The following is a 26928-nucleotide window of genomic DNA, read 5'->3' as shown; positions in this document are numbered from 1 at the left end:
CCCGTTTCCTCTCAAATGCCCATCCTCCCGCTCAGTTAAAATGGCCACCATCTCTCAGCATCCTCAGGGGGCTTGGCACCCCTAGGGTGACCAGATGTCCCGATTTTTGGGGTCTTTTTCTTATATAGGCTCCTATTACCCCCCCACACTCCCTGTCCCCATTTTTCACATTTGCTGTCTGGTCACCCTACGCCAGGCTGCCCTCAGGGAAATGGCGCAGATCTGGGCTGGGAGGGGCAGTGGGGGGGGCAGGGAAATATGGGGGGTGAGAGAATGTGGGGGAACATTTGTGGGGCTGAAGGGTAGGAGCTGAGAGGGGCAGGGCAGTGGTGGGGAAGGAGGGGCAATGGAAGCTGCCCGCCATGTTTGGGAGACACCTGGGTCCCCCCCTTGTGAGCATTTCAGGGTGAATCTGCCCCATAACCATGGGGGGCAATGGTGAGGAGTCACCTGCCCCTGGCTCCTCCCCCTCCCGCAGCCAACCAGAGGTGCCCCAGCTCAGCTGGAGTTTTGTCCGGAAAACAAATCCCTCCACACACACCCCATCCGCCGACCATAGGCGCCAACTTCCCTTCTGCCCCGTGGGTGCTCAAACCCCCGCCCCTGCCCCACCCTTGCCCTGCCCCAATTCCACCCCCTTCCCCCAAATTCCCAGGCTGGCCCTGCCTCTTTACCGCCTCCTCCCCTGAGTGTGCCATGTCCCCATTCCTCTCCCTCCCTCCTGAAAAGTCCTAAGTGCCGCCAAACAGCTGTTGGGGGGGAAGGTTGGCTGCTGGTGAGTGCGGAGCACCCACTAATTTTTCCCCGTGGGTGCTCCAGCCTCACAGCACCCACAGAGTCGGTGCCTATGCTGCCGACCCTGATTCTGTGAGGGGGGAGCCCATCCCCATCCCCCTGTCCCGCTTGCCCCCATTCGCCTTCCACCTGCTTCCCCTCTCCTGTTTCCCCTCAAACACCTGTCCTGTTGCCCCTCCAGCACCCACCCGCCCCCCATCTCTCTCCCCTCAAATTCCTTTCCCCACTCCGTCCCTGATATCAGCCCATCTCCCCACTAATCCCTCCCCCACACCCTCGGCCTGTCCCCCAAACTCCCATTCCCTGCTGCTCTTTGCAGAGGGTCTCACAGACTCAGAAGGCTCGGGGGGTTGGAAACTCTCTCCCTCACCAGCATTACACAGGCTGGGGGCCGAGGCTCGTTTCAAACCGAGGATGCACTCTCCAATTGCACAGATGGGGAAACTGAGGCACCGAGTGAGGGGATCTGGTCAAAGTCCAGACCTGGGCATAGAACCCAGGAGTCCTGAGGCCCATCTGGTACTTGGTCCACTAGAGCAGTGATTTTCAAACTTTTTTTCTGGCGACCCAGGTGAAGAGATTTGCTGATGCCCATGACCCAATGGAACTGGGGCTGAGGGATAAGGGGTTTGGGAGGAGGCTCTGCGCTGGGGCAGGGGGTTGGGGTGCAGGAGGGGGTCAGGACTCTGGACTGGAGGTTCAGGCTCTGGGGTGGGGCTGGGGATGAGGGGGGTGGGTTTCAGGAAGGGGCTCCAGGTTTGAGGGAGCCCAGGGCTGGGGCGGGGGATTGGGGCATGGGGTTGGGGCGCAGGCTGACTTCCAGCTTCTCCTGGTCAGCGGCACAGCCGGGATGCAGAGGCAGGTTTCCCACCTGTCCTGGCACCGCGGACAACGCTGCACCCCGGAAGCAGCCAGCAGGTCTGGATCCTAGGTGGAGGTGCACAAGTGGCTCTCACCCGCAGGCACTGCCCCCGCCGCTCCCATTAGCCAGGAACTAGCCAACGGGAGTGTGGAGCTGGTGCTCAGGGTGGGGGCAGCATGCAGAGCCCTGAAGCCCCCCTGCCTACGAGCCAGACCTGCTGCAGGGTAGGGAATAGTAGCTTTATTTGTAGTTTTACTAGTACTTTTTACTGGCCCGTCTCCAGGGTCCCTGGGTGCTGAGCAAGGCGACCCGATGCCTGGCATTCTGTGACCCAGTACTGGGTCGCGACCCAAACTTTGAAAACCACTGCACTAAGGCACAGGACCCATGCGATCGACACGCAGAGCAGGGCCCAGCCCCTCCAGCAGGGGGTGGCAGGGGGACACACACACACACTTACTCCTGGGGGAATTCTGCACATCTGCGGACACGCAGAATTCATCTGTCCCATATAATTTTGTTTTTTTCCCTGCATATAATCCATTCTGCCCATTTCATACATTTTTCTCTATGCAGAAGAATAAATGGACACAAATGTGACATCAGGAATCATAACATTCAAAAACCAGCAGGAGAACACTTCAGTCTCCCTGGTCACTCAATAACAGACCTAAAAGTGGCAATTCTTCAACAAAATAACTTCAGAAACAGACTCCAACGTGAAGTTGCAGAACTGGAATTAATTTGCAAACTGCACACCATCAGATTAGGCCTGAATAAAGACTGGTAGTGGTTGAGTCATTACAAAACCTAAACCTAATTTCCCCAATTCTAATTTCCCCTTATTGTTTCTCACACCCTCTTGTCAACGGTCCGTAATGGGCCACTCAATTGCCACTTCAAAAGTTATTTTTCCTCCCTTGGTATCCTGCTGTGAATTGATTTGTCTCATTAGACTGATCTCATACTTGGTAAAGCAACCGCCATCCTTTCAGGTATTTATATTGCTCATGTATTTTCCACTCCAGGCATCCAATGAAGTGGGCTCTAGCCCACACAAGTTTATGCCCAAATACATTTCTTTTAGTCTTTAAGGTGCCACAAGGACTCTTCGGTTGTTTCTGCCCCAGAAGTGCTGCAGTTCTGCCTTTCACCCACCTGAGGTCGCTGTGGCACCACAGCAGCCAGCAGCATGAACGGAGCCTGCTGTTCTGGCGTCACAGCGGCCCCTGGTGGGAAGAGGCGGAAGTGCAGCACTTCGGGGGCAGAATGTATTTTCTGTAGGGGAAAAATTCTCTGCCTGCCCCGTGCTGCAGAATCCCCCCAGGAGCAGAAGTTCATCACAGCACCTGCCGCAGAGCCCGGTTAGGGCAGAGTGGAGCATCCAGGGCTGCTCGGGGGTCACAGCCTGGGGCTCAAGAGCTAGTGGGATGACAGCATTGAGCCTGGGGATGGGGGCTGCAGGGACACATGCAGACGGGGGAGGAGACTGCAGCGAACCATGGGGATGGGGGTTGCGGGGACAGGGGCTGATGTGTCTGACTGAATGGGAGAGACTTGGGGTCTGCATAAGGGAGGCTTCCCAGCTACCTAACAACGCCCCCCGCCAAAAAAAACCTTCTCTCACCCACACCCAACACCTTCTAGGTTCACTCCCAGGCTCCTTCCCTGTCCCTCAGCTCCTCCATTACCCCTGACTCTCCCAAGCCTTTGCACTGCTTCTAGGGTGACCAGATGAGAGGAAGAAAATATTGGAACACATGGTGGGGAGGTCACAGGCGGAGCAAAAAAAAAAATTGTTCATTGAAGCTGGAGCCATCCTCTTGCGCGGTCTTTCTTGGCTGTTCTGAGTGGGGTGACCAGATGTCCTGAGTTTATAGGGACAGCGCCGATATTCAGAGTTTGTCTTATATACATACCTAAAATCCTCCACCCTCTGTCCCAGCTTTTCATCCTTGCTTTGTAGTCACTCTAGTTCTGAGTTCCAGCTAAGATCAAGACAGCTAGTCCATCCCTGCCATCTCTGTCCCTTCTCAACAGGACTTTCTCCCTGCCAGGTGTGCCTGGCGCCCTTGGACGACACAGCTTGGCCACCGAGTCCCTTTCCACTGGCTCCCACTCGCTGAGTCCTTGCATTTCTGATGCCAGTTGGTACCTCGCTGGCTGCTGGTGTCTCTCTCCCGACGCTGGGCAGCCTCCCTCCAAACTCTACAAGCCGTTTCGGCCAGGGCTGTGTGGGGAGCTGCTGCCTGCTGTCCCATCTGTTTTCTTTCTCACCCTACTTCAGCTGCCCGGGAATCCTTGGGGTCCCCCCACTGCAGCTGTTTCGTGGTTGTTTTTGAGAAATCCACCCCCGAGCCCTAAGTCTCCAGCAGCTGCTCCTTATCCCAGCTGGGAACCCCCCAGTGAGTCTGTTCCTGCTCCTCAGCCAGGTGTCCCCTCTGCTGGGCCCAGGGCAGAGCCGAGTGCTGAGATCTCCTGAGGGCCCGGCTGGGTGTGGGGCTGGGAGCAGGGACACTGAGTTGGGCCCTCACCTACTACCACCAGGTCCATGGAGTCATTCGGCTCTGACCAGACAGGCGAGTCTGATTTGTTGCTATATGAGCAGCTGCAGCTCCCTACATCAGTTCAGTGGCATTTCTTCGTCTGTCTGTAACACAATCATTTTTTAAGACAACATTAAATTGATTCCAAAATTTCTGGGCATCGGTGGGAGGAAACTTGTTGGTTTTGGTGACAACTGGAAAACAGCAGCACCACAAAAGCCTGATTTTCTGCACCATCCCCATTAAAATTGGTGCCCTAGGCAGAGGCGCTTTGTGACATCAGAGTTAACTCAGCCAGTCAGTGCTAACTCTCTCCAGGTGATTTGCATAATTCAACCCTATTGCTTAAAATGAGTCAACAAATGACCCTGCCGGTTTCAATGGGGGAGATGAGCCAGGCAGGTGGCAGGGGAGGATTTAAGATCAGGGGAGTGAGTGTCTGATGGGAGGTTGCTGAGTTACCTTCCATGTCACAAGGTGACTGCTCAGCCTCCTCTGCCTGCAGCCCCACATGGGCACCGACTGCCCAGGGAAGTTGTTGATCTGAAATTTATAAAAGAAGAAGGCCGGACGAGGAATGGCTCAGACGATTTGCCAATAAACTGGAGGGTTCGGGGCACTATCCCTTGCAATTGTTACCGGTTCAGGGATGGAAACCTGTAACAAACCAATGTCCAACCCTCTAGTTAGTCTCTTCTAAGATCGAGTGAATAATTTTCAGTGAATTATTGATGTGATGAATTTTGCTGCCTTCTCTCCTTTAACTGAATACGCGCAGTTTATGGTTCTCTTGAATGTGGAAGTTCTTCTAAAATCAGGGTGAATCAAAAGGATTTTTTCAAAAACAAAAAAACCACAAAAGGGGTTTAAGAAAAATGTCAGTTGAATTGCTTTCATTTAAATTAAAAACATGGGTGGGGTTTTTTTGTTTTGTTTTGTTTTTTTTTAAAATAAGGCTATTGGCAATTAAATCTGAAATTCTGACAACCTGTGTTAAAGCCTAAACTTGCTCTAGTTTAGTCCATGTTTGCTGCCCAGTTTTAATGGAAGTTAAACCTCTGAATTTGAGGAAGTCAGTGGCTGAGCCCCTGGAACCAGAGTGCGTTGAAATGGTAAAACCAGCTCTTGACAGCAGTAGCCTCTTCTGCAGGCCCAGAACGAATATTTTCTTTATTTCGGTGTATTCAGCTAATTCAGTTCAATACATGTTCATTCAAATTTCAGATACTGACAGGGAGTTGAGAAAGCAGGAAAGCTTCTTTTCCTCTTCCAATTGATGAATAAATACTACATGTGGGGGTGTCAGATCTATTAGTTCTAATATCTGAGAGATACGATGACCAGAAACAATCAGTTCATGTCACTAATTGCAGATACCTCCTTACATCAGTTAGGTTTAAATGAAAAATACGTTTCGGTAACTTTTTTGTTATTATGTATTCAGCAGATTTAAAGTAGTTTTATTTAATTAATAAACATATTGAAAATGCTGTTTCTGTGCATTTGAATTTCCATCCAAACAGACCTTGGACAAATCAGAAGTAAAAAAAAAAAATAAAAATCATCATCTAGGAAATAAATGAATCATTTGCCATTTTCCAACATAATCAAAATGTAAAAATTAGATGGAAGAAATGTAAATTACTCCATAGAACTGCTTAAATCAATGTGCATAGCTATAGTTTGTCGTCATGGTTAGCAATAGAAAAAGCACCAGATTTAGCGTAAAGACTATATTGAGTTGCAAATCAACAGTTTTAATCATTATCAACTAATGAGAATCAACCTATCATTAGGAAAATAACTAAAAAGTACAACATTAAAACCTCCTCACCCCCCTGTTGTAACCAGTAGACACCACTTCCCATCCTGAGCCAGGGAGAGAACCCAGGAGCCCTGACTCCCAGCCCCCCTTATCTACCCATTAGATCCCACTCCTCTTCCTGAGCCAGGGAGAGAAACCAGGAGTCCTGAATCCTAGGGCAGGTAGATCAGGGTGGGGAGCAGAGCTGGGGTCTCATCTGCTCTGTTTCGGGGCTGGTCCTTATCCTGCAGAGACACGAAGCAGATTTGTCCATGAGTTGACCCTGCTCCCCATGTATCAGTGCTGCTGCTCAGCCCTACAGAGCAGCCAGGACGGGGGGGGGGGGGGGGAGGAAAGAATCCCTGCCCCCCACACTCTGCCAGGGGGAGCCAGCCCCCCTCCAGCTGCTGAGCCTGGATACCCTAGAAACAGGGCCCTGCCCCCAGCAGAGCAGTACCCCTTAGTGCACCCCCTACTCCACCCCCTGCACCCCAGGGCCCCCTGCTGAGCTCCCTGCCCCACCTCCTGCAGCACAGCGCCCCCTAGTGCTGCCCAGGGGCTTTGGGGCCAGCTCTCACTGCCAGGGGAGATGCCCCCTGCTGGGCCCCTGTCCCACCCTCTGGGTTTCCTTCCCCGTCTCCCATCCAAGCCGTGACCCCTTCCCAGCCTGGCTTAGCAGCGGGTTTAACCCTTCCCTCACTGGGCGGGGCACTCACCTCCTTAGGTTTTCCTGTAGCAGAGGAAGGGCAGGAGAAGGAGGAGGAGGAGGGGGCCAAACGGGGCCGTATCAAGCCAGGGGGCACTAATACTGACAGCCCAGACTCACTCTGAGACCCCCGCGAGGGTCTGGCTGGGGGTGGGGCTGGGAACGGGGACGCCAAGCCGGGCCCCTCACCTCTCACCACCAGCTCCACGGGGTCGCTCCACTCGGTGAACGGCTCCGATCTGCTGTGATGGGAGCAGCTGTAGTTCCCGCCCTGCTCCCGCTGCACGTTGTTGATGGGAAACACAAACTCCAGCCTCTCTGTATCCACGTGTGCAACATGGCGTCCCCCTTTATTCAGCACGAACCGCACACCCGGGCGCAGCCCCTGACACCGGACGGACACAGATCCCCCCAGAGAGACCTCCCTGCTGGGGTGGAAGGAGGGCTTGGGCAGAGTGGGCTCTGGGAGCAGAAGGAGACAGGTTGTGAGACGCAGACCCTCGGCAGGGAGAGGCCGACATGGTGACCCAGCCACCGGCCCCCACCCAGCACAGCTCCCCATTGAGTGTTGGGCCTCCAGGGGAGTGGGCAGGGCCAGCTGGGCAGCCCCTAGGCCCCAAAAGCTCTGTGTGTCCCCCGAGATGGGGCCCTGGGGCCAGGGATCCCCCAGCCCTCGGACTGAAATCTCCAGTGCTGCTGCTCCCCCCCAGTGACCCCATCCCCCATGGGCGGTGGGTGGCCCCCCCTTTCCGGGAGCCTGGCCTGCTGCCCCCCACACACATTGCACAAGGCCCCACTTCTAGTAGCAGGAGCCCTTAGTGCCCCTCATCACCCCCTTCCCCAGCCAGAGAACCCCCGGGCTGGCCGGAACCCCAAGACAGCCCCCCATCCCCACCGCCAGAGGACCCCCGGCACAGCCCCAGTCCCAGGTCAGCCGCAGCCAGACAACTGACCTGAACCCCAGCCATGCCGGCCAACTGAGCCCAGTCCCAGCATGGCCAGTCCCAGTCACGCCAGCCGGCCTGAGCGACCCCAGCCCCCAGCTGACCAACCCCAGGCCTCGGCTGGCTGGCCAGCCCCAGCCCAGTCCTGGGTCAGCCACAGCCACCCAACCAACCCGAGCCCCAGTCATGCCATGCCAAGCAGCCCCAGCGGCACCTGCCAGCCTGGGTGACCCCAGCCCTGTGCTAGGCCAGAGCAGCCCCCAGCCCCTGGCCGGCCAGCCCCAGGCCCCGGCCAGCTGGCCAACCACAGCCCAGTGTCCCTCGGCAGCAGCTCCAGACAGGGAAGGCAGAGTTTTCTCTGGACTATTATACCCACCACCCATGTCGTTCCCACTCCCCCGCCAGGCGTCCCATCCGCTGGGCCCAGGGCTCAGGGCAGAGCCTGGCTTTGAGCATCCTAGCAGCATGGAGCCCCCCACGAGGGTCTGGCTGGGAGCGGGGACGTGGAGCCGGGCCCCTCACCTGCTACCACCAGCTTCACGGTGTCGCTGGGCTGCGAGGAGACGAAGGGCTCTGACCGGGGCCGGTAGCTGCAGCTGTAGTTCCCTTCCTGCTGCCGGCCCAAGCTGGGGATGCGGAACTCGGCCCCGGCCCCAGCAGGGTCCATATGTTGCTGCGGGTTCAGGTCTCCAGCCTTGTACAGGAAGAACCTCACATCCCGGAGCTGCCCCTGACACCGGACAGTGACGTCTGCTCCTGGGGCCATGACCCCAGTGGGGCTCAGAGAGATGTTGGGTCTGGGTAAGCTGGGATCTGCGCACAGGAGACAGGCTGTGAGAGCCAGACCGAGGCACCCACCCAGCCCCGGCCCTCCCGGTCTACCCCAGCCATGGGCAGATCCAGGGGCCCCCGGGAAGAGATTCTCTCCCAGATTTCCCCCTACCCAGAATCCCGCCCTGTGAGCTAGGCTCCCAGCCCCACAGACATGGAGCCACAGCTCCCTAGTGCTTGGGATCCTCATATGCCCGTGTGTGGCCCCTGCCTCATTCACTGCATCCAGCCCCCCGAGCACAGAGCAACTCACAGGCTGGTTTCTGGTGTCCAGCACCACAGGCCCCAAGCTGCACACAAGAAGGGAGTCAGCCTCCCAATATACAGAGTGGGAAACTGAGGCACAGACAAATTCACTTTCCTCACTAAGCTCCCAGAGGGAGGAACTGTCTCCTCACTCTGTGTTTAAGCAGCGCCTGGCACAAAAGGGCCCTACATGCTCCCCCAACACAAGGTATCCAGCACTATTGAGGTCAGGGTTTGCAGAGGTCTCCAGTAACTGTGGGCATCTCGGTTTGTGGGCACTCAGCCTGAGATCCCTGAAGACTGAGGCCCCCCTACAAGGAAGGACACTTCTTAAAACTGCAACGTGCTCCCATCACACAGAGTCTGTGGCTGTGCCAGAAGCTGGTCCAGATCTCCTGGGTCCCAGCCTAGCACCGAGTCCACCAAGCCACTGCTCCTCCTGCTGCCCCTGCCTCATTCAGTCCCAGCCGGGGCACTGCCTGGGGCAGGGCCTGGAGAACAGAGCGGATGGGATCATGGGATTATATAGTGACTCATGGTTCCTACGCACAAGCGGCAGCATTAAAGTAGCCTCTCTGCCCCGAGTCTCCAGGGGCTGCTGCTCTTCCCTGGCTGGGGAACCCCGTGCCTCCATCCCTGCTCCCCGGCCGGGTGTCCCCTCTGTGGGGTCAGGGCAGATCCTGGCTCTGAATGTCCCATTGGCACGGAGCCCCTGTGAGGGTCTGGCTGGGGGTGGGGCTGGGAACGGGGATGCCGAGCCGGGCCCCTCACCTCTCACCACCAGCTCCACGGGGTCGCTGGGGTCCGACACGGCGAACGGCTCCGATCTGCTGTGATAGGAGCAGTTGTAGTTCCCGCCGTCCTCCCGGCTCACGTTGTTGATGGGAAACAGAGCGAGTAAGTCCGAATCCACACTTTGGATATGGCGTCCATCTTTATTCAGCACGAACTGCACGCTCTCACGCTGCCCCTTACACCAGATGCTCACGGATTCCCCCAAGGAAACCCCCTTGCTGGGGATCCCAAAGATGCTGGGTTTGGGGTAGCTGGGCTCTGCAGCGGGAAGCAGACAGGCCGTGAGACGCGGACCCCGGGCGAGGAGGGGCCAACACGATGACCCAGCCACCGGCCCCTCCCCAGAACAGCTCCCGACTGAGTACTGGGTTTCCAGGGGAGTAGGCAGGGCTGGCTGAGCAGCCCCTGGGCCCCTAGCTCTGTGTGTGTCCCCCGAGATGGGGAGTATCCTTCTGGGAAAGGCCTCCTGCTCCACAGCTCCCCCGGGGACAGGGATCCCCCCCCCCTCAATCTCCAGTGGCTGCTGCTCCCCCCCAGTGACTCCATCTCCCATGCGCACTGGGTGGACCCCCATTCCCGGGAGGCTGGCCCTGCAGCCCCCCCCCCCCCACACACACACACTGCACAAGGCCCTGCTTCTAGTGGCAGGAGCCCCGAGTGCCCCTTGACACCCCCTCCCCCGGCCGGAGAAACCCCGGCTTGCGAGAACCCCACGACAGCCTCCCACCCCCGTTGCCAGAGGACCCCCGGCACAGCCCCAGTCCCCGGTCAGCCCCAGCCAGCCAACTGACTCCAGCTCCAGCCATGCGATGCTGAGCAGCTACAGCTACGTTTGCTGGTCTGGGTGACTCCAGCCTTGTGTTAGGCCAGAGTAGCCCCAGCCTCTGGCCTTCCTCTGCCCCAAATCTCCAGGGACTGCTTCTCCCTCCTGGCTGGGGAATCCCCAAGTGACTCCGTCATCACTCCCCAGTCAGAGGTCCCTTCTGCTGGGCCCAGGGATCAGGGCAGAGCCTGGCTCTGAGCATCCCATCGGTGCACCCTGCTTCCCGCCATCCCAATTCAGTCCATCCATCATTCGGCCTCTGTAGGAGTCTGTCCCCTATCAGGGTTGGCACTGCCTGACCATGGGGCTCAGGGGCAGGGGGTTCACAGTGGTTTGAGCATTGGCCTGCTAAACCCAGGGTTGTGAGTTTAATCCTTGAGGGGGCCACTTAGGGATCCAGGGCAAAAAAATTGGTCCTGCTAGTGAAGGCGGGGGCTGAACTCAATGACCTTTCAAGGTCCCTTCCAGTTCTAGGAGATTGGTATATCTCCAATTATTATGTAGCTCAGGGCCCGACTGCATGAGAGATCACCTGCCACGCCCCACCATCTGAGGCCAGCCAGGGCGCCTGAGCCATGGGCCTGATGCAGCTCTGCCCCCCGTCCCAGGGTTGGAAATAGAGTCTGTGACTGGCAGGAAACTCACAAGACCCACCGTTGCCCAGGCCTTGTGATGTGGGGTGGGTAGGCTGTGAGTGCAGGGGAGGGAGCTGTTGGGCGTGGATCTGGGGGCAGGGGATGATATGGGGGGTTTTCCCCCATGGCTGCACTGACCATGAACATTTTGGTTCCCAGAGGGGATCTAGAGCCCACAGATGGGCCCTGTTAGAATTTGTATGAGCTGAAATTGTGACGAGTGGGGGGTTTTCTGTGTTTTCCAGTGGGTTACATGCACAGGGGTGGGACTCAGTGTCCCTCGGTGTTACTGGTTTAACGAAGTGAGGGGAGAGGGAGTTTGTTTTTACAGAGGACCAGAGAGAGACTCGACACCCCGGCCAACGGCCTGGAGGATGGAGACCCCAGCAACTGGTGACCTGGTGACCTGGAGACCCAGCTCAGGAGACACAGCTGGTTCTGGCCAGTGGGAGGACAATGGGCTGCAGAGAGAGGACCCCGGTGACCTGACCAGCCGGTTCCAGCTAGAGGGGCCAGAGGAGGGCTGAGAGGAGAGGAGACCCAGGCCTCCCTGTTTAGGACTCTGTTTACCTGGAGAGAAGACAATGGACAGAGGTGGGGCTTGGGTATCGGAGGCCCAGCTGGCTGCAGGGGAACTTTGGGCTGGAGAGGGGGAGCAGGCAGAGTCCACCTGGATGCAGGGGGACTGGGATGTGCTGTGCTGTGCTGAGGGAGGCCAGGCCTGAGGCCCTGAGAGTTTCCTGTGCTGGGTTCAACTCTCAATAAACCCTCCTGTTTTACGTTGGCTGAGAGTCGCTCCGGGCTAGAGAACAGGGGCATCCACCCCTTCGGGGGTGGAGGCCCCAGGGGTCCACAGCATGTAGACTCCCTGAGGGGGCCCAGGGCAGAAACAGACGTGCTAAGGCTCAGAGAGGTGCGGCTCCAGGAGGTGGAGGAGCCAGACCCAAGAGAGTGGACCCCCAAGAAGGGCTGTCTCACTGAAAGGGGCACCCCCCACGGACCGTACAGGGCCAAGAGTGGCCACGATCTGTGAGTCTGTGACAGAAATAAATCCACATGCCACCCCCAACCCCGATCCTCACAGCCAGGGGTGGGGGGTGGAAGAGGACAAACGAGGGGACGGTTCCAGTCTGCTTCATCAGACCCCATGAGCCTGATTCGGCTCCTAGTTATTCCCTAGCGGGGCCGGGATGGGTCTGAGCTCACAGGGGGAGTTTGGGCTGAGTTTGGGGGAAGGTTCAGGGCTCAGATCCTCTTTTCCCCACCCCATGTATCCCCTCTCCCATCCTTGATGTTACCGTCCTCCCCACAGACTGATACTCACCTCCCCACACCCCGCTGTGCCCGGCCAGCCAGCAGCCTGGAGGGGAGATGACTCATTAATAACCAGGTCCCAGGGCAACTGGATCCTACAGCCTGGTCTCAGACCCCCACCCCAACTCCATGGGCACATGCCCTGGTGTCAGTTTCCCTGCATGGACACATGCCCTGGACTCAGATTCTGCCACCCCCCACGCCCCATAGGCACACGCCCTGGTCTCAAATCTCACCCCCCATGGGCACACTCCTTGGTCTCAGATCCCACCCCTCATGGGCACACGCCCTGGTCTCAGAAACCAACCCCCATGGGCACACGCCCTGGTCTCAGATCCCACCCCCCGTGGGCACACGCCCTGGTTTCAGATCCCACCCCCCATGGGCACACGCCCTGGTTTCAGATCCCACTCCCCATGGGCACACGCCCTGGTCTCAGATCCCACCCCCCCGTAGGCACACACCCTGGTCTCAGATCCCACCCCCCATGGGCACACGCCCTGGTTTCAGATCCCACCGCCCATGGGCACACGCCCTGGCTTTATTTGATACTCACCGAGGAGGAGGACGGTGAGAGCAGATGCCATGATGAGGGCAGCGATGGACCCCTCAGTGCTGACACCAACACCCTGAAGCTCAACTCAACCAAGCCCCAAATGAGGAACTCAGCTGGTGGCTCCAGTTACAGGAAGTTGACGATGTGTCATCTCTTCCTGTGTCCATCACACATTGTCTCTAATCTGCAGGTGAAATCTAGAACAGCCAAAGCAAGCAGAGGTCCCTGCAAAACCCAGGAAACCCTGGACCCCTCAGCCTGGCCACGCATCATGCAGCTCCCAGCTTCTCTATGTCTCTGTGGGGACTCAGGAAAGGTCACTGTGATGCAGCAGGGAGTGGGGAGTATTGACCTGGGAATGTTGCAGGGGAGTTTTACTGGGACTGTGTGTATGGTGGGAGACTTTCCTTGAGGGCAGATATCTGAGCATGTAACATGAGAGCCCAGGATGGGGGGTTGGGGCCAGGTGATGCCTTCTGCCCGGGAAACTGGACAAAGGCTGGAGGAGGAACCAGGAGGAGGGGGTGTGAGACAGCTGGAGGGTGTTTCAGTTTGGAGCTGGCTGGGGAAATGGAGGGAACCCCAGGATTAATCCCGGCAATTACAGACCAGTAAGTCTAACGTCAGTACCAGGCAATAGTAAAGAATAAAATTGTCAGACACATAGAAGAACATACATTGTTGGGCAAAGGTCAGCATGGTTTCTGTAAAGGGAAATCGTGTCTTACTAATCTATTAGAGTTCTTCGAAGAGGTCAAACAAACATGTGGACAAGGGGGATCCAGTGGACATAGTGTACTTAGATTTCCAAAAAGCCTTTGACAAGGTCCCTCACCAAAGGCTCTTACATAAATTGTCATGGGATAAGAGGGAAGGTCCTTTCGTGGATTGAGAATTGGTTAAAAGACAGGGGACAAAGGGAAGGAATAAATGGTAAATTCTCAGAATGGATCGGGGCAACTAGTGATGTTCCCCAAGGGATCAGTCCTAGGACCAATCCTATTCAATTTATCCATAAATAATCTGGAGAAAGGGGTAAACAGGGAGGTGGCAAAGTTTGCAGATGATAAACTGCTCAAGATAGTTAAGACCAAAGCAGACTGTGAAGAACTTCAAAAAGATCTCACAAAACTAAGTGATTGGGCAACAAAATGGCAAATGAAATTTAATGTGGATAAATGTAAGGTAATGCACATTGGAAAAAATAACCCCAACTATACAAACAATATGATGGGGGCTAATTTAGCTACGACAAGTCAGGAAAAAGATCTTGGAGTCATTGAGGACAGTTCTCTGAAGACATCCATGCAGAGTGCAGAGGCAGTCAAAAAAGCAAACAGGATGTTAGGAATCATTAAAAAGGGATAGGGAATAAGATGGAGAGTATCTTATTGCCCTTATAGAAATCCATGGTACGCCCACATCTTGAATACTGCGTACAGATGTGGCCCCCTTATCTCAAAAAAAGATATTCTAGCACTAGAAAAGGTTCAGAGAGGGCAACTAAAATGATTAGGGGTTAGGAACAGGTCCTATATGAGGAGAGATTAAAGAGGCCAGGACTTTTCAGCTTGGAAAAGAGGAGACTAAGGGGGGATATGATAGAGGTCTATACAATCATGACTGATGTGAAGAAAGTGAATAAGGAAAAGTTATTTACTTGTTCCCATAACACAAGAACTAGGGGTCACCAAATGAAATTAATGGGCAGCAGGTTTAAAACAAATAAAAGGAAGTTCCTCTTCACACCCGCAGAAACCTTGCCCCTAAGCTGGAGGAGACCTTGTCAGTGGTTATGTGGCCAGACCCCTAGAGAGGGGTATGACACAGGCTTGTTTATATAGACATTCCATCTCCCCTCAAATCCCCGACCTCTCTGCCCCTGTCCCATCCTCCCTCAAACTCCCACTCCCTGCACGAACCTCCGCCCATCTCCCCCTCATCCCTGTCCCCCCCAATCCTCACTGCCCTCTCCCATCTCCCCTTCAACACCTACCCAGTTTCTATCTCCCCTCGAATTCCTGTTCCCACTCGCTCCCTGATCTTAGCCCATCTCCCTTCTAACCCCTTCCCCGCCCCACCCTTGGCCTGTCCCCCCAAGCTACCATTCCCTGCTGCTCTATGCAGAGGGTCTCACAGGCCCAGAGGGCTCGGGGGGTTGGAAACTCTCTCCCTCACCAGCGTTACACAGGCCAGGGGCTGGGGCTCATTTCAAACCGAGCCCCTGGTTCTACTTGGCTCCTGGGCAAACTCCCAGCAGCAGCCGCTCACAGGCAAAGCTTTCGGGTTAACCCCCCGGACGAGGAATCACACCTGGTCTGCCTACTGAAACAGGGGCTGAGTGACTGCAGCCAACAGCCGGAGTCAGCCCGGCTCCAAGTCTCACTCCTTCTGGAGTCACTGGAGCAGAGCCGCTTGTGTCCAGACCAGCTGGGCTGTGGGGGGAGGAACCGGTTCATTTCACTCTCCGGATGGATGGACAGGGCGGCCACTGACCCCGCTCCTAGTGTAAAAGGGGGAAGAGTCCCACTATTGTGAGGAACTCTCCTGGCTTATACCCTCCCTAGTGGGATTGGCTAGTCCTCGCTCCCACTTCCTTTACCCAGAGGCCTGCCTGACCTCGAGGGCTCCCCTTCTTCCCTCCCGTGCAGCAGAGTCCTTGTAACCCCGGCAAGGCTGGGCCCTGGATCCCTGGGGGCTCGACCTCCAGTCTTGTCATGGTCACTTAGGACAGGGGCGAGGGCGTCCCCACTCCAGGGCACTCTCCTTGCACCGGATGCTGCCCTGACCCACTGATCATTGCACAAAGTTCAGAGCATGTACAATTTATTAAACAGCAACTCATAAACAAATCAGGAAAAGATGGGGAAGGTGAAAGTAAACAAGTCATCCCACCCTGTGGGCACAGGGACACCACAAACAGCCGCCTCTGCAAGGGAAAGAAAGTTCACAGCCTCTTCCTCAAACGTTCCACGTCTCTTTCCCAGGCCCTGGTCACGCCAGGGTGATACCACAGAGTGACAATCTGTATCTCAAAGTAGCACTGAGGAGCCCCCGTATTCACCACTGCGATAGAATTATGATCGGTTAGGTACAAAGTTGCCTTGTGAGGCATCATTTTAAAAGCCTCGATCTGTTAAACATTCATGTCCTGTTGCATTGTATGTGCTGTCTATCATTCTGTGGGACATTATGAGGCATTGCTGGGTGCGTTATTGAAATATGTTGTGAGGTTGGAAGACACCCACAGCCAACCTTTCAACTGCAACAAAGGACCAGGCAGACACTGTTAATGGCTCATCAACACCCCTCAAGGGAAGAATTCACTTTCCCAGAGACAATGGAGATTGCTTGTACCAATGGGGACTGCCTGGTCCCCAGGTCAGAGCAAAGAACTTTCCAGCAAACTGGAAGAAAATATAAAAGGGGGGAAGGGACATAATCCCTAGGCGTCTCTTCCCCACAACTCAACACCTGGGGGAACATCTGGAGGATGGCGTGGGCTGCACTCTCAGCAAGTTTGCAGATGACACTAAACTTGGAGGAGTGGTAGATACGCTGGAGGGTAAGGATAGGATACAGAGGGACCTAGGCAAATTAGAGGTTTGGGCCAAAAGAAATCTGATGAAGTTCAACAAGGACAAGTGCACAGTCCTGCACTTAGGACAGAAGAATCCCATTCACTGTTACAGACTAGGAACCGAGTGGCTAGGCAGCAGTTCTGCAGAAAAGGACCTAGGGGTTACAGTGAACGACAAGCTGGATATGGGTCAACAGTGTGCCCTTGTTGCCAAGAAAGCTAATGGCATTTGGGGCTGTATAAGTAGAGGCATTGCCAGCAGATCGAGGGATGTCATCATTCCCCTCTATTCGACATTGGTGAGGCCTCATCTGGATCCTGTGTCCAGTTTTGGGCCTCACACTACAAGAAGAATGTGGAAAAATTGGAAAGAGTTCAACGGAGGGCAACAAAAATGATTAGCAGGATGGAGCATATGACTTATGAGGAGAGGCTGAGGGAACTGGGATTGTTTAGTCTGCAGAAGAGAAGAATGAGGGGGGATTTGATCGCTGCTTTCAACTACCTGAAGGGGGATTCCAAAGAGGATGGATCTAGACTGTTCTCAGTGGTAGCAGATGACAGAACAAGCAGTAATGGTCTCAAGTTGCAGTGGGAGAGTTTTAGGTTGGATATTAGGAAAAACTTTTTCACTCAGAGAGTGGTGAAGCACTGGAACGGGTTCCCTAGGGAGGTGATGGAATCTCCTTCCTTAGAGGTTTTTTAGGTCAGGCTTGACAAAGCCCTGGCTGGTGTTGCAGGGGGCAACAGTTGGGGTTCGTTGGCCCGGTGTGCGTATCCCCAATGACCACACCGGAGTGGAGAAGCAAGTAGCTTTATTTGAGTCAAATAAGGTGCAAGGAGATATAAAATCTCAGATCATGCACGCATCACTATCCGTTGCCATGTCTTATATACCTTACTTGTTTACAAAGATGTTCACAGGTGCTACAATTCATCATTTACAATTCATTAACTACCGGATCTTTTAATTAACTATATCCTTTACCCATACTACTGACCCCCCCCCTTTGATCGATTACATCTTGTACCATAAACAAAAGAACACAAGAAAATGATAAATGATTACATGTACTCATGCTAACTTTAAAGGAACATATGGTTTAGCTCGAAAGGCAGTCGTAGGCCTGAGAATGTAAACTTCTGACCCCACACCATATTGCCAGTTACCTGGAGCCCTGCACCCCCCAACACTGGGATGATTTAGTTGGGAATTGGTCCTGCTTTGACAGGGGGTTGGACTAGATGACCTCCTGAGGTCCCTTCCAACCCTGATATTCTATGATTTTAGGACAAAGACTTTGCACTGAGGAAGGTTGGTTCCAGGCTGGAATGGAGTCCAGTCTGTGTACTGAGGATCTGTAACCTGCTTGTACCATCTGTCAGGGGGAGACACTGCCTGATTCAAATCCTGTTTAGATTGTACAACTTGGACTGCAAATTTATATTTATTTCTTAAGTAGCCAACTCTGATCTCTGTGCCTGCTCCTTATAACCACTTAAAATCTCTCCTTCTGCACTTAATAAATCTGTTTTATATTTGACCTAAAACAGCGTGTTTTGTTGGAAGTGCTGGGAAATCTCAGCTCAGTTTACAAAGGCTAGTGTGTGTCCCTGCCACACTGAGGGAGGGGGGAACTTAATGAACTGACACTAGACTGGCTTCTGAGCAGTGCAGGACGGTACCGGTCTGGGATGCAAGACTGGGGAGCTGTGGGTAATTGGCTGGAGCCCCCTATTGCTGGTACCTGAGTGGCTGGGAGATCATTCGTGTAACACAGCTGGGTGGGTCCCTGCCTGTGGCTGGCTGTGTGAGTGCAGAGCCTCTGAGGTTCATAGCTTGACATCAGCATCATAGTGTCAGAGGCAGCCCAGGATGGTGGCTTTGGAGGGCTCAGTGGTCCCATAGTCCAGGTTTCACCCCGGGGACCCCGTCACACACAGGTCAGACACTTGCTCTGGCGGGTGCCACACGCCTTCAGACGCTAGGTGGCAGGACCCTTCTTCCCAGCATCGTCCCCCCATCTGTGTTATGATCCCCCCTCGACTCCGGCCTGCAGGGCCTCTTGGCTGGGGCCGTCTCCCTGTGCTGGCCCAAAATCCCTCCCACCAATCTGGGGCAATTAACTCCTGGTTCCAGCTTCTGTTTTCACCTAGCGCGATTGCAACAGTCCTGGGGCTGTAGCCAGGGGGCTTTTCGGGTCAGACCAACCCAGCGTCTGCGGCTGGTTCTCTCGCCCGGGTTACAACATTCAGCGTTGTCCCCAATTTCCCCTGGTTCTCGGAGACCTGGCACACCTGGGGAACTTGCCCATGGGTTTTACACGTGAGCTTGCAGCCAGGGCCGCTTCGCAGGCTCAACAACCACAACAGTGCGAACGACCCCCAGCTGCCTTGTAGGGCCCGGAGCTCTCACCTAGAGTGCCCGTGTCCCAATGGCTGCAGCCGCTTGAGGCCCGAGTGCGAGCGGAATGAGGAACTGCGCCGGAGGCTGCAGCCCCAGGAAGCCCGTGATGTGCTCGGCCCCTTTCTTCCCCATCAGATAGTTTCTCTGCAATCTCCAGCCCAAATCTACCGTGGTCAGAGCAAAGCCAGCTCCCTGCAACACCCAGCAAACCACATCGCCGCCTGTAGCTGCCTGGTCCCTCACCACAGGGACCCACAGCTGAGCTGAGTTTGCCTCTCCAGCCTCAGGATGTTGCAAAAGGGACACTGGGGGAGGGGGAGCCGACCTGCCCCCCAGAAAGGGGAGGGGACAAGATCACGGGGACAGAGCTCAAGAAAAGCTCCTCCCCCAGCAGATTCCCCAGATGATTTGCCCTTTACCCCCTGATGTTCACCCATTGGATCCCTCAGCCTCCCGTTTTGCCCCCTTTGCCTGCATCCCCTCCCCCATTCATGTCACGGGAAAAACAACTGAGGAGAGTTGGCAGTTTTTCAAAGGGACGCTATTAAGGGCCCAAAAGCAAGCTATTCCGATGGTTAGGAAAGATAGAAAATGTGGCAAAAGACCACCTTGGCTTAACCACGAGATCTTGCGTGACCTACAAAATAAAAAGGCGTCATATAAAAAATGGAAACTAGGTCAGATTACAAAGGACGAATATAGGCAAATAACACAGGAATGCAAAGGCAAGATTAGAAAAGCAAAGGCACAAAATGAGCAAAAACTAGCTATGGAAATAAAGGGAAACAAGAAGACTTTTTATCAATACATTAGAAGCAAGAGGAAGACCAAGGACAGGGTAGGCCCACTGCTCAGTGAGGAGGGGGAAACAGTAACGGGAGACTTGGAAATGGCAGAGATGCTTAATGACTTCTTTGTTTCGGTCTTCACTGAGAAGTCTGAAGGAATGTCTAATATAGTGAAGAGGGTAGGTTTAGAAGATAAAATAAAAAGAGAGCAAGTAAAAAATCACTTAGAAAAGTTAGCTGCCTGCAAGTCACCAGGGCCTGATGAAATGCATCCTAGAATACTCAAGGAGTTAATAGAGGAGGTATCTGAGCCTCTAGCTATTATCTTTGGGAAATCATGGGAGATGGGGGAGATTCCAGAAGACTGGAAGGGGGCAAATATAGTGCCCATCTATAAAAAGGGAAATAAAAACAACCCAGGAAACTACAGACCAGTTAGTTTAACTTCTGTGCCAGGGAAGATAATGGAGCAGGTAATTAAAGAAATCATCTGCAAACACTTGGAAGGTGGTAAGGTGATAGGGAATAGCCAGCATGGATTTGTAAAGAACAAATCGTGTCAAACTAATCTGATAGCATTCTTTGATAGGATAACGAGCCTTGTGGATAAGGGAGAAGCGGTGGATGTGATATACCTAGACTTTAGTAAGGCATTTGATACGGTCTCGCATGATATTCTTATAGATAAACTAGGAAAGTACAATTTAGATGGGGCTACTATAAGGTGGGTGCATAACTGGCTGGATAACTGTACTCAGAGAGTAGTTATTAATGGCTCCCAATCCTGCTGGAAAGGTATAACAAGTGGGGTTCCGCAGGGGTCTGTTTTGGGACCGGCTCTGTTCAATATCTTCATCAACGATTTAGATGTTGGCATAGAAAGTACGCTTATTAAGTTGGCAGACGATACCAAACTGGGAGGGATTGCAACTGCTTTGGAGGACAGGGTCAGAATTCAAACTGATCTGGACAAATTGGAGAAACGGTCTGAGGTAAACAGGATGAAGTTCAATAAAGATAAATGCAAAGTGCTCCACTTAGGAAGGAACAATCAGTTTCACACATACAGAATGGGAAGAGACTGTCTAGGAAGGAGTATGGCAGAAAGAGATCTAGGGGTCATAGTAGACCACAAGTTTAATATGAGTCAACAGTATGATACTGTTGCAAAAAAAGCAAATGTGATTCTGGGATGCATTAACAGGTGTGTTGTAAACAAGACACGAGAAGTCATTCTTCCGCTTTACTCTGCGCTGGTTAGGCCTCAGCTGGAGTATTGTGTCCAGTTCTGGGCACCGCATTTCAAGCAAAAAAGTGGAGAAATTGGAGAGGGTCCAGAGAAGAGCAACAAGAATGATTAAAGGTCTTGAGAACATGACCTATGAAGGAAGGCTGAAGGAATTGGGTTTATTTAGTTTGGAAAAGAGAAGACTGAGAGGGGACATGATAGCAGTTTTCAGGTATCTAAAAGGGTGTCATCAGGAGGAGGGAGAAAACTTGTTCACCTTAGCCTCCAATGATAGAACAAGAAGCAATGGGCTTAAACTGCAGCAAGGGAGATTTAGGTTGGACATTAGGAAAAAGTTCCTAACTGTCAGGGTAGTTAAACACTGGAATAGATTGCCTAGGGAAGTTGTGGAATCTCCATCTCTGGAGATATTTAAGAGTAGGTTAGATAAATGTCTATCAGGGATGGTCTAGACAGTATTTGGTCCTGCCATGAGGGCAGGGGACTGGACTCGATGACCTCTCGAGGTCCCTTCCAGTCCTAGAGTCTATGAGTCCCTACCAACCCCACCCCATCCTGTTAGGTGTAAGAAGTATAAACTGTTTAATATGTTCAATTAGTTGCTTAATAAGGTGTTTATGAAGGAAATCACTGGCTTTAAAATAAGATCCAATATGGAGCAGATGAACTATTGACCCCTGGACTCCCTCTCTGAGAGGGGACTTGTTTACCATCAGGACACAGGCTCAAACCAGTCAAAACCGTTTTTTCCCGCCAAAACCAGCCCTCAGCGTTCCATCTCCTCAGAAGTTTTCCCGCCACAAAAGCTTTATAAGGACGTGTTCAGCCCCTGTGCAGGGCTGTCCACCCCAGCGACAGCCCGTCCACGGTCGGGTCTTCACAGAGAGTTTATGGGCCTGAGCTTTAAGCTCCCAAAGCCAGTCACTGTTGCATTGTATTCATTAAGTTTGCATTTCCCCCTCTTCCTCCCAGCTTTCTGTACCTGTACCCTGAATACACTTATCTTTGTTTGTGCCACATCACCTTGTCCCTCTTTATTTTATTTACACCACACAAGGAGGGAGGCTAAATCCACTAGTGACAGAGACCGGAGGGAGTCGAGTTTGTATCTTCTGAGAAAAGCGGCTTTCCTTTCCTATTTCTCCTCTGCCATTTCTAAGTTTTCCTTTTGAAGCGTTGCCTTATTCCCCTGGAGGTAACACTCCCATGTCCCCTCATGTCCCTGGCTGTCCCCCCCATTCTGTACTTCCCTCATGTCCCCCCATCAGCCCCTCTCCCCCTAATTCTGCCCTGTCCCTTCACCCTCCGTTGTGCCCCTCATGCCCCACATCCTATCCCCTGTTCTGACCCCCCATCCCTCATGCCCCTGACCTCCCTGGTGTAGGGACAAGACCCCTGGCTGCCCTCAGTTAACATGGCCGCCCCTGCAGCCCGGCCCCTCGTTGACCCTTGGCTAAGATGGCCAGACTGTCAGGGTGGGGCAATGGCTGCATAGGAACGAGCCCCACCTGGCTTCTCTGACCCTAGCCTGACCTGCAGCCTGTGCCCCCAACTTCCATCTCTTGAGCCTGCCCCATAGTCATGGGGGGGTCATTGCCTGCCCCCCACATCCCTCCCCCCAGCTGGTGCTGCCTCAACAACTCTGCCCACCCCCCCCCCCCCGGTTTGCTGTGTGGGGGGATCTATGTGGGAAAGACTCTCCGGCCTGCTCCCCCATCATGCTCACCCCCCATCAGCCCAGTTCCCCCAAACCTCCCATCTGCCACCCGGCCTGTCCCTGTCAGGGAGAGAGGGTGAGGGGATGTGGGGGCAGTGGGAGGTAGGGAAGAAGAATGTGGGGGGAGAGGAAGGGGGACTGATACTGAGGGGCAGGTGCTGAGGGGAGGCTGGGGCAGCACAGTGACCAGGGAGGGAGGATTTGGGGTCTCCCCACGTGTGTGTAGATAAATCTCTGCATTAAGCATCTTCGCATAACTTTCCTACGACTTTGTATTATGCCTCTTCATATAACCTTGTACGGCGCTTATCCATGTGTGACCCCTGTTTTCATGCAACTTTGTATCAAGTCCTTTGATATGGGAACTTTGTATCAAATCCTTATACAGAAACTTTGTATTGAGCCTCGGTATAATGTTATAGCCCCTAAGGATACTTCAGGTAGAAGAAAAATGTCTTTTCACTAGTAGAATAAGATCTGCCCCCTTTTAATCAATTGCAGTTAAGGGGAGCTTGTGTATGTGTGTGTGAGTACATTAGTGTAATATAGATCAGATGCATATGACATAGTGTTGATTGATACCTGTATTACCAATAAATGTGGCGCTTTGCCTTAACCCCCCCTGAAAAGATCCTGTGCAGGACTTTAAGTACAACATGTGTTTCAGGCTGAACCTGTCCCCTGACCATTCAGACGCCCCCATCCCCTCTCTCTCCCCCTCCCGCCTGGCTCAGCAGGGGTTTTGGTGGGAAACAATCCTGCCCCCTTCCACCTCAGACCCACTGGGGCGGGGCTATGTGGCAAAGTGCGGTAGCAGAAAAGGGGGTTCAGGAGAGGGCACTGGGGGGCTGGGAATGTGGGGGGTCAGGAGTATTTAGAGGGGTGGAGAGGAGGAAGAGAGGAGGGGAAGGTGAGGCATGGGGGGCCATTATGGAGCAGGGAATGTGGGGAAGAGGGGTGTGTGGGGGCAGGAGACTGAATGGAAAGAAAGTGGGGGAACTAGGACTGAGGGGGCAGGAGCAGGAGGGGGTAGTGAGAGGGGAAGCTGCCAAGGGATTGCAATGGCAGCCCCCTCCTGGGGGGCACCGTCTGCCTCGTCCCCCTCAGACACCCCAACAATCCTACCCCCCCTCCAGCTCTGACTTTCTTGGGGGAACCTGTCTGCCCTCAAACTCCTGTCCCCCATCCCAGCCCCCTCAACCCCCCTCCTGACACCCCTGACCTAATTCCCCCAAACACCCACCATGGGAGGGCCCTGAAGCGCCAGTGGCTAAATCACTCTGGGCCCTGTTGTGTTCCTGGACACACAATAAAGGGCCAAGGTGCGAATACACCCCAATCCCTGCCCCACACTGAACAGGGTTAAACATGGGCTGGGGGTGGGGTCCAGAGCCTGCAGCCTGCTCAGCCCCACAGCAAACCCCCCATTGACCCCTGGGACCCGCTGTTGCAGACCCAGCAGAGCAGGAACCAGGGGAGCAGTGGAAGGTGTCGTGTGAAACGAGGGGTTTGTTCCAGCCCCGGCCCCATTCGCTGGAGCGAGTCTCTAGCTGGAAAATCCCTCGGGTTTGGGCGTCTCCCCGCTGGCCCTGAAGTTGCTTGCGACTGTCCTGGGTGGAGCAGAGGAGCCAGCAGAGCTGGGCTGGAGCCGGCATCACCGCAGCTGCTGTTAAAGTCCGACCCCGTTTCCTCCCGGGTTGGGGGTTCAGCCGCGGGAGGGGCGACGGCGTCGGGGTCCCTCTCTATGGCTGCTCTGCTCAGGATGTCTCCGCGGAGCAGGATCCAAACGGCCTGGGGGGCCCAGGAGACGGGGGGTGGCAGCCACAGCAGTGAAGCGAGTCTCTTTCTTTGAGGCCCCCAAAGGGCGGTGGGCAGCACAGCCTGTCCCCACAATATTTTATCCAGCAATGAGGCCTCATTTCTGACACCCAAATTTTGGGTCACAGATTTCTGCTTCCTCCCTTCTCCCGTGTCCCAGGAAGGCCCCAGCCCAGCTCGTGGGGACTGTCCGGTGGCTGATCGGGTAGGACTAATCCTGTCTTTCTGTCTCGCCAACTTTCTCCCTAACATTCATTCATCCAGATTCTCGTGACGCTGCCTGAACTTCTCACTCACCTTCATCGGCTGAACCCACCACGAGGCGAAATCTGGAGGCTCCGGTCTCACAGCCCCCCACCCTGGGGTGGGGAGATTTTGGGGGCAGGGGAGCAGGAAGATCTGGGGGTTTGTAAAATAGAAAAACAGGGCGAGGGAGGTCTAGGGAAAAGGGGGGACAGAAAAGGGGCTGGGAGACCCCACTGCAGAGAGAGGAGGGGGACAGATGTCTGGGGGGGGCAGTAAGTGCCATTATTCCAGCGCCAGGGTCAGAGGCAGCGTCCCTGCTCCCCACTGACAGTCCCAGGCACAGACCAACCCAGCTGGGGCAGTGAATGGGACCCTGACACCCACCAGGGGCTGCTCTGTGGGGAGCCTGATGCGCTCAGCGCTGGGGCAGCTCCTCTAGCTGGTGCCACAGTGACTGGTGCCCGCGGGGCCAGAGGTCGGGGTTCAATCCTGGAGTGCAGCAGTTGGGTCAGGAACACTCTGGGGGGCAGGATTCTCTGAGGCAGGGGTGTTTGGGGGCAGGGAATTTGTGCTGGCATCTCAGCCCTCCACGGGGAAGAGGCTCTTCTCTGTATGGCCAGATCCAGGCTCCTGGGGGTGCAGAGAGACAGCAGGTTAGAGGGGCCGGTGTCGCCCTGGGCCCAGCCCCTGGAGGGAGAAAGGGTTATGGGGGGGTCATCTCACCTAGGTGCTCCCCTCAGGTGACTGTAATAGGCTTCAGACAGGATCAGCCCCAGAACAAACAGGACCATGGCGCTCAGCACCAGGCGGGCAATGATGGTGTAGGTGAAATCCGGGTGCCCTGGGAGGGCTGCTGCAGAGGGAAGGGGAGAGTCACTCAGGGGCTCGGACAGGGAAATCAGCAGCTGGCACTTCCCCAGGAGCAGAGCCCCCACCCCCACCCGCCCATCTGGCAGGTCTGGCCCAGCTTCCCCCAGGGCTTTCCCAGGTGCTGCGGCTCTGGGGCCTCCCTGGGGCATAGGAATTTGGGGGAGATGGTTGAGAGATGTCCAGGTAATCTCCACGCCAGAATTTAACATTGAGAGGGAAGAAAACAAAGTAAGAAAGGATACAGCCGTGGGTAGGAGAATGGACATAAGGAGGACGGGTAGTGTAGATACCAGTCTAATCGGTGATACTGGTGGTAGAATGTCTGTGCCTAACCGGATAATGTCAGCGTAGCCAAATGGAAAGAATTAAGATGTTTGTACACTAATGTGAGAAGCCTAGGTAACAAAATGGAGGAACTAGAGTTATTGGAGCAGGAAGTGAACCCAGATATTATAGGGATAACAGAAACATAGTGGAATAGTAGTCATGACTGGAGTACAGGTATTGAAGGGTCTGTGCTGTTTAGGAAAGACAGAAATAAATGCAAAGGTGGTGGAGTAGCATTGTACAGCAATGATGAGGTTAACTGTAAAGAAATAAGAAGTGATGGAACGGATAAGACAGAGTCTGTTTGGGCAAAAATCACACTGGGAAAGAAAGCTACTAGAGCCTCCCCTGAGATAGTGCTTGGGGTGTGCTACAGACCGCTGGGATCCGATTTGGATATGGATAGAGACCTCTTTAATGTTTTTAATGAAGTAAACACTAATGGGAATTGTGTGATCATGGGAGACTTTAACTTCCCAGAGATAGACTGGAGGACAAGTGCTAGTAATAATAATAGGGCTCAGATTTTTCTGGATATGATAGCTGGTGGATTCCTTCACCAAGTAGTTGAAGAACCAACAAGAGGGGATGCCATTTTACATTTGGTTTTGGTAAGTAGTGAGGACCTCATAGAAGAAATGGTTGTAGGGGACAAACTTGGTTCGAGTGATCATGAGCTAATTCAGTTCAAACTAGATGGAAGGATAAACAAAATTAAATCTGGGACGAGGGTTTTTTATTTCAAAAGAGCTAACTTTAAAGAATTAAGGAAATTAGTTAGGGAAGTGAATTGGACTGAAGAACTTGTGGATCTAAAGGCAGAGGAGGCCTGGAATTACTTCAAGTTAAAGTTGCAGAAACTATCAGAAGCCTGCGTCCCAAGAAAGGGGAAAAAATCATAGGCAGGAGTTGTAGACCAAGCTGGATGAGCAAGCATCTCAGAGAGGTGATTAAGAAAAAGCAGAAAGCCTACAAGGAGTGGAAGATGGGAGGGATTAGCAAGGAAAGCTACCTTAGTGAGGTCAGAACATGTAGGGATAAAGTGAGAAAGGCCAAAAGCCATGCAGAG

General features: G+C 53.9%; 1 protein-coding gene across 2 annotated transcripts in view; it reads right to left on the bottom strand.

Moving 5' to 3' along the window:
• The window catches only part of LOC127036753 (immunoglobulin superfamily member 1-like), a 75427-nt gene that overhangs the window by 15723 nt on the left and 32776 nt on the right, over window positions 1-26928 (bottom strand). The window contains exons 1-4 of one of the 2 annotated variants that reach the window (XM_050927943.1): window positions 12858-13159; window positions 12312-12347; window positions 9506-9787; window positions 8180-8470 (exon numbers count right to left, since the gene is read on the bottom strand). In XM_050927943.1, coding sequence (XP_050783900.1) covers window positions 8180-8470; window positions 9506-9787; window positions 12312-12347; window positions 12858-12888 — 640 coding nt within the window. In that variant the 5' untranslated portion in view covers window positions 12889-13159. Of the gene's footprint in view, window positions 1-8179; window positions 8471-9505; window positions 9788-12311; window positions 12348-12857; window positions 13160-26928 lie in introns of those variants that run through there. The other variant, XM_050927941.1, reaches the window with a different exon arrangement.

The sequence above is a fragment of the Gopherus flavomarginatus genome, chromosome 18 (assembly GCF_025201925.1).
Source record: "Gopherus flavomarginatus isolate rGopFla2 chromosome 18, rGopFla2.mat.asm, whole genome shotgun sequence".
Classification (NCBI taxonomy): domain Eukaryota; kingdom Metazoa; phylum Chordata; order Testudines; family Testudinidae; genus Gopherus; species Gopherus flavomarginatus.
Note: the sequence above shows the minus strand (reverse complement) of the source record. Positions and strands in the feature narration are given on the sequence as shown.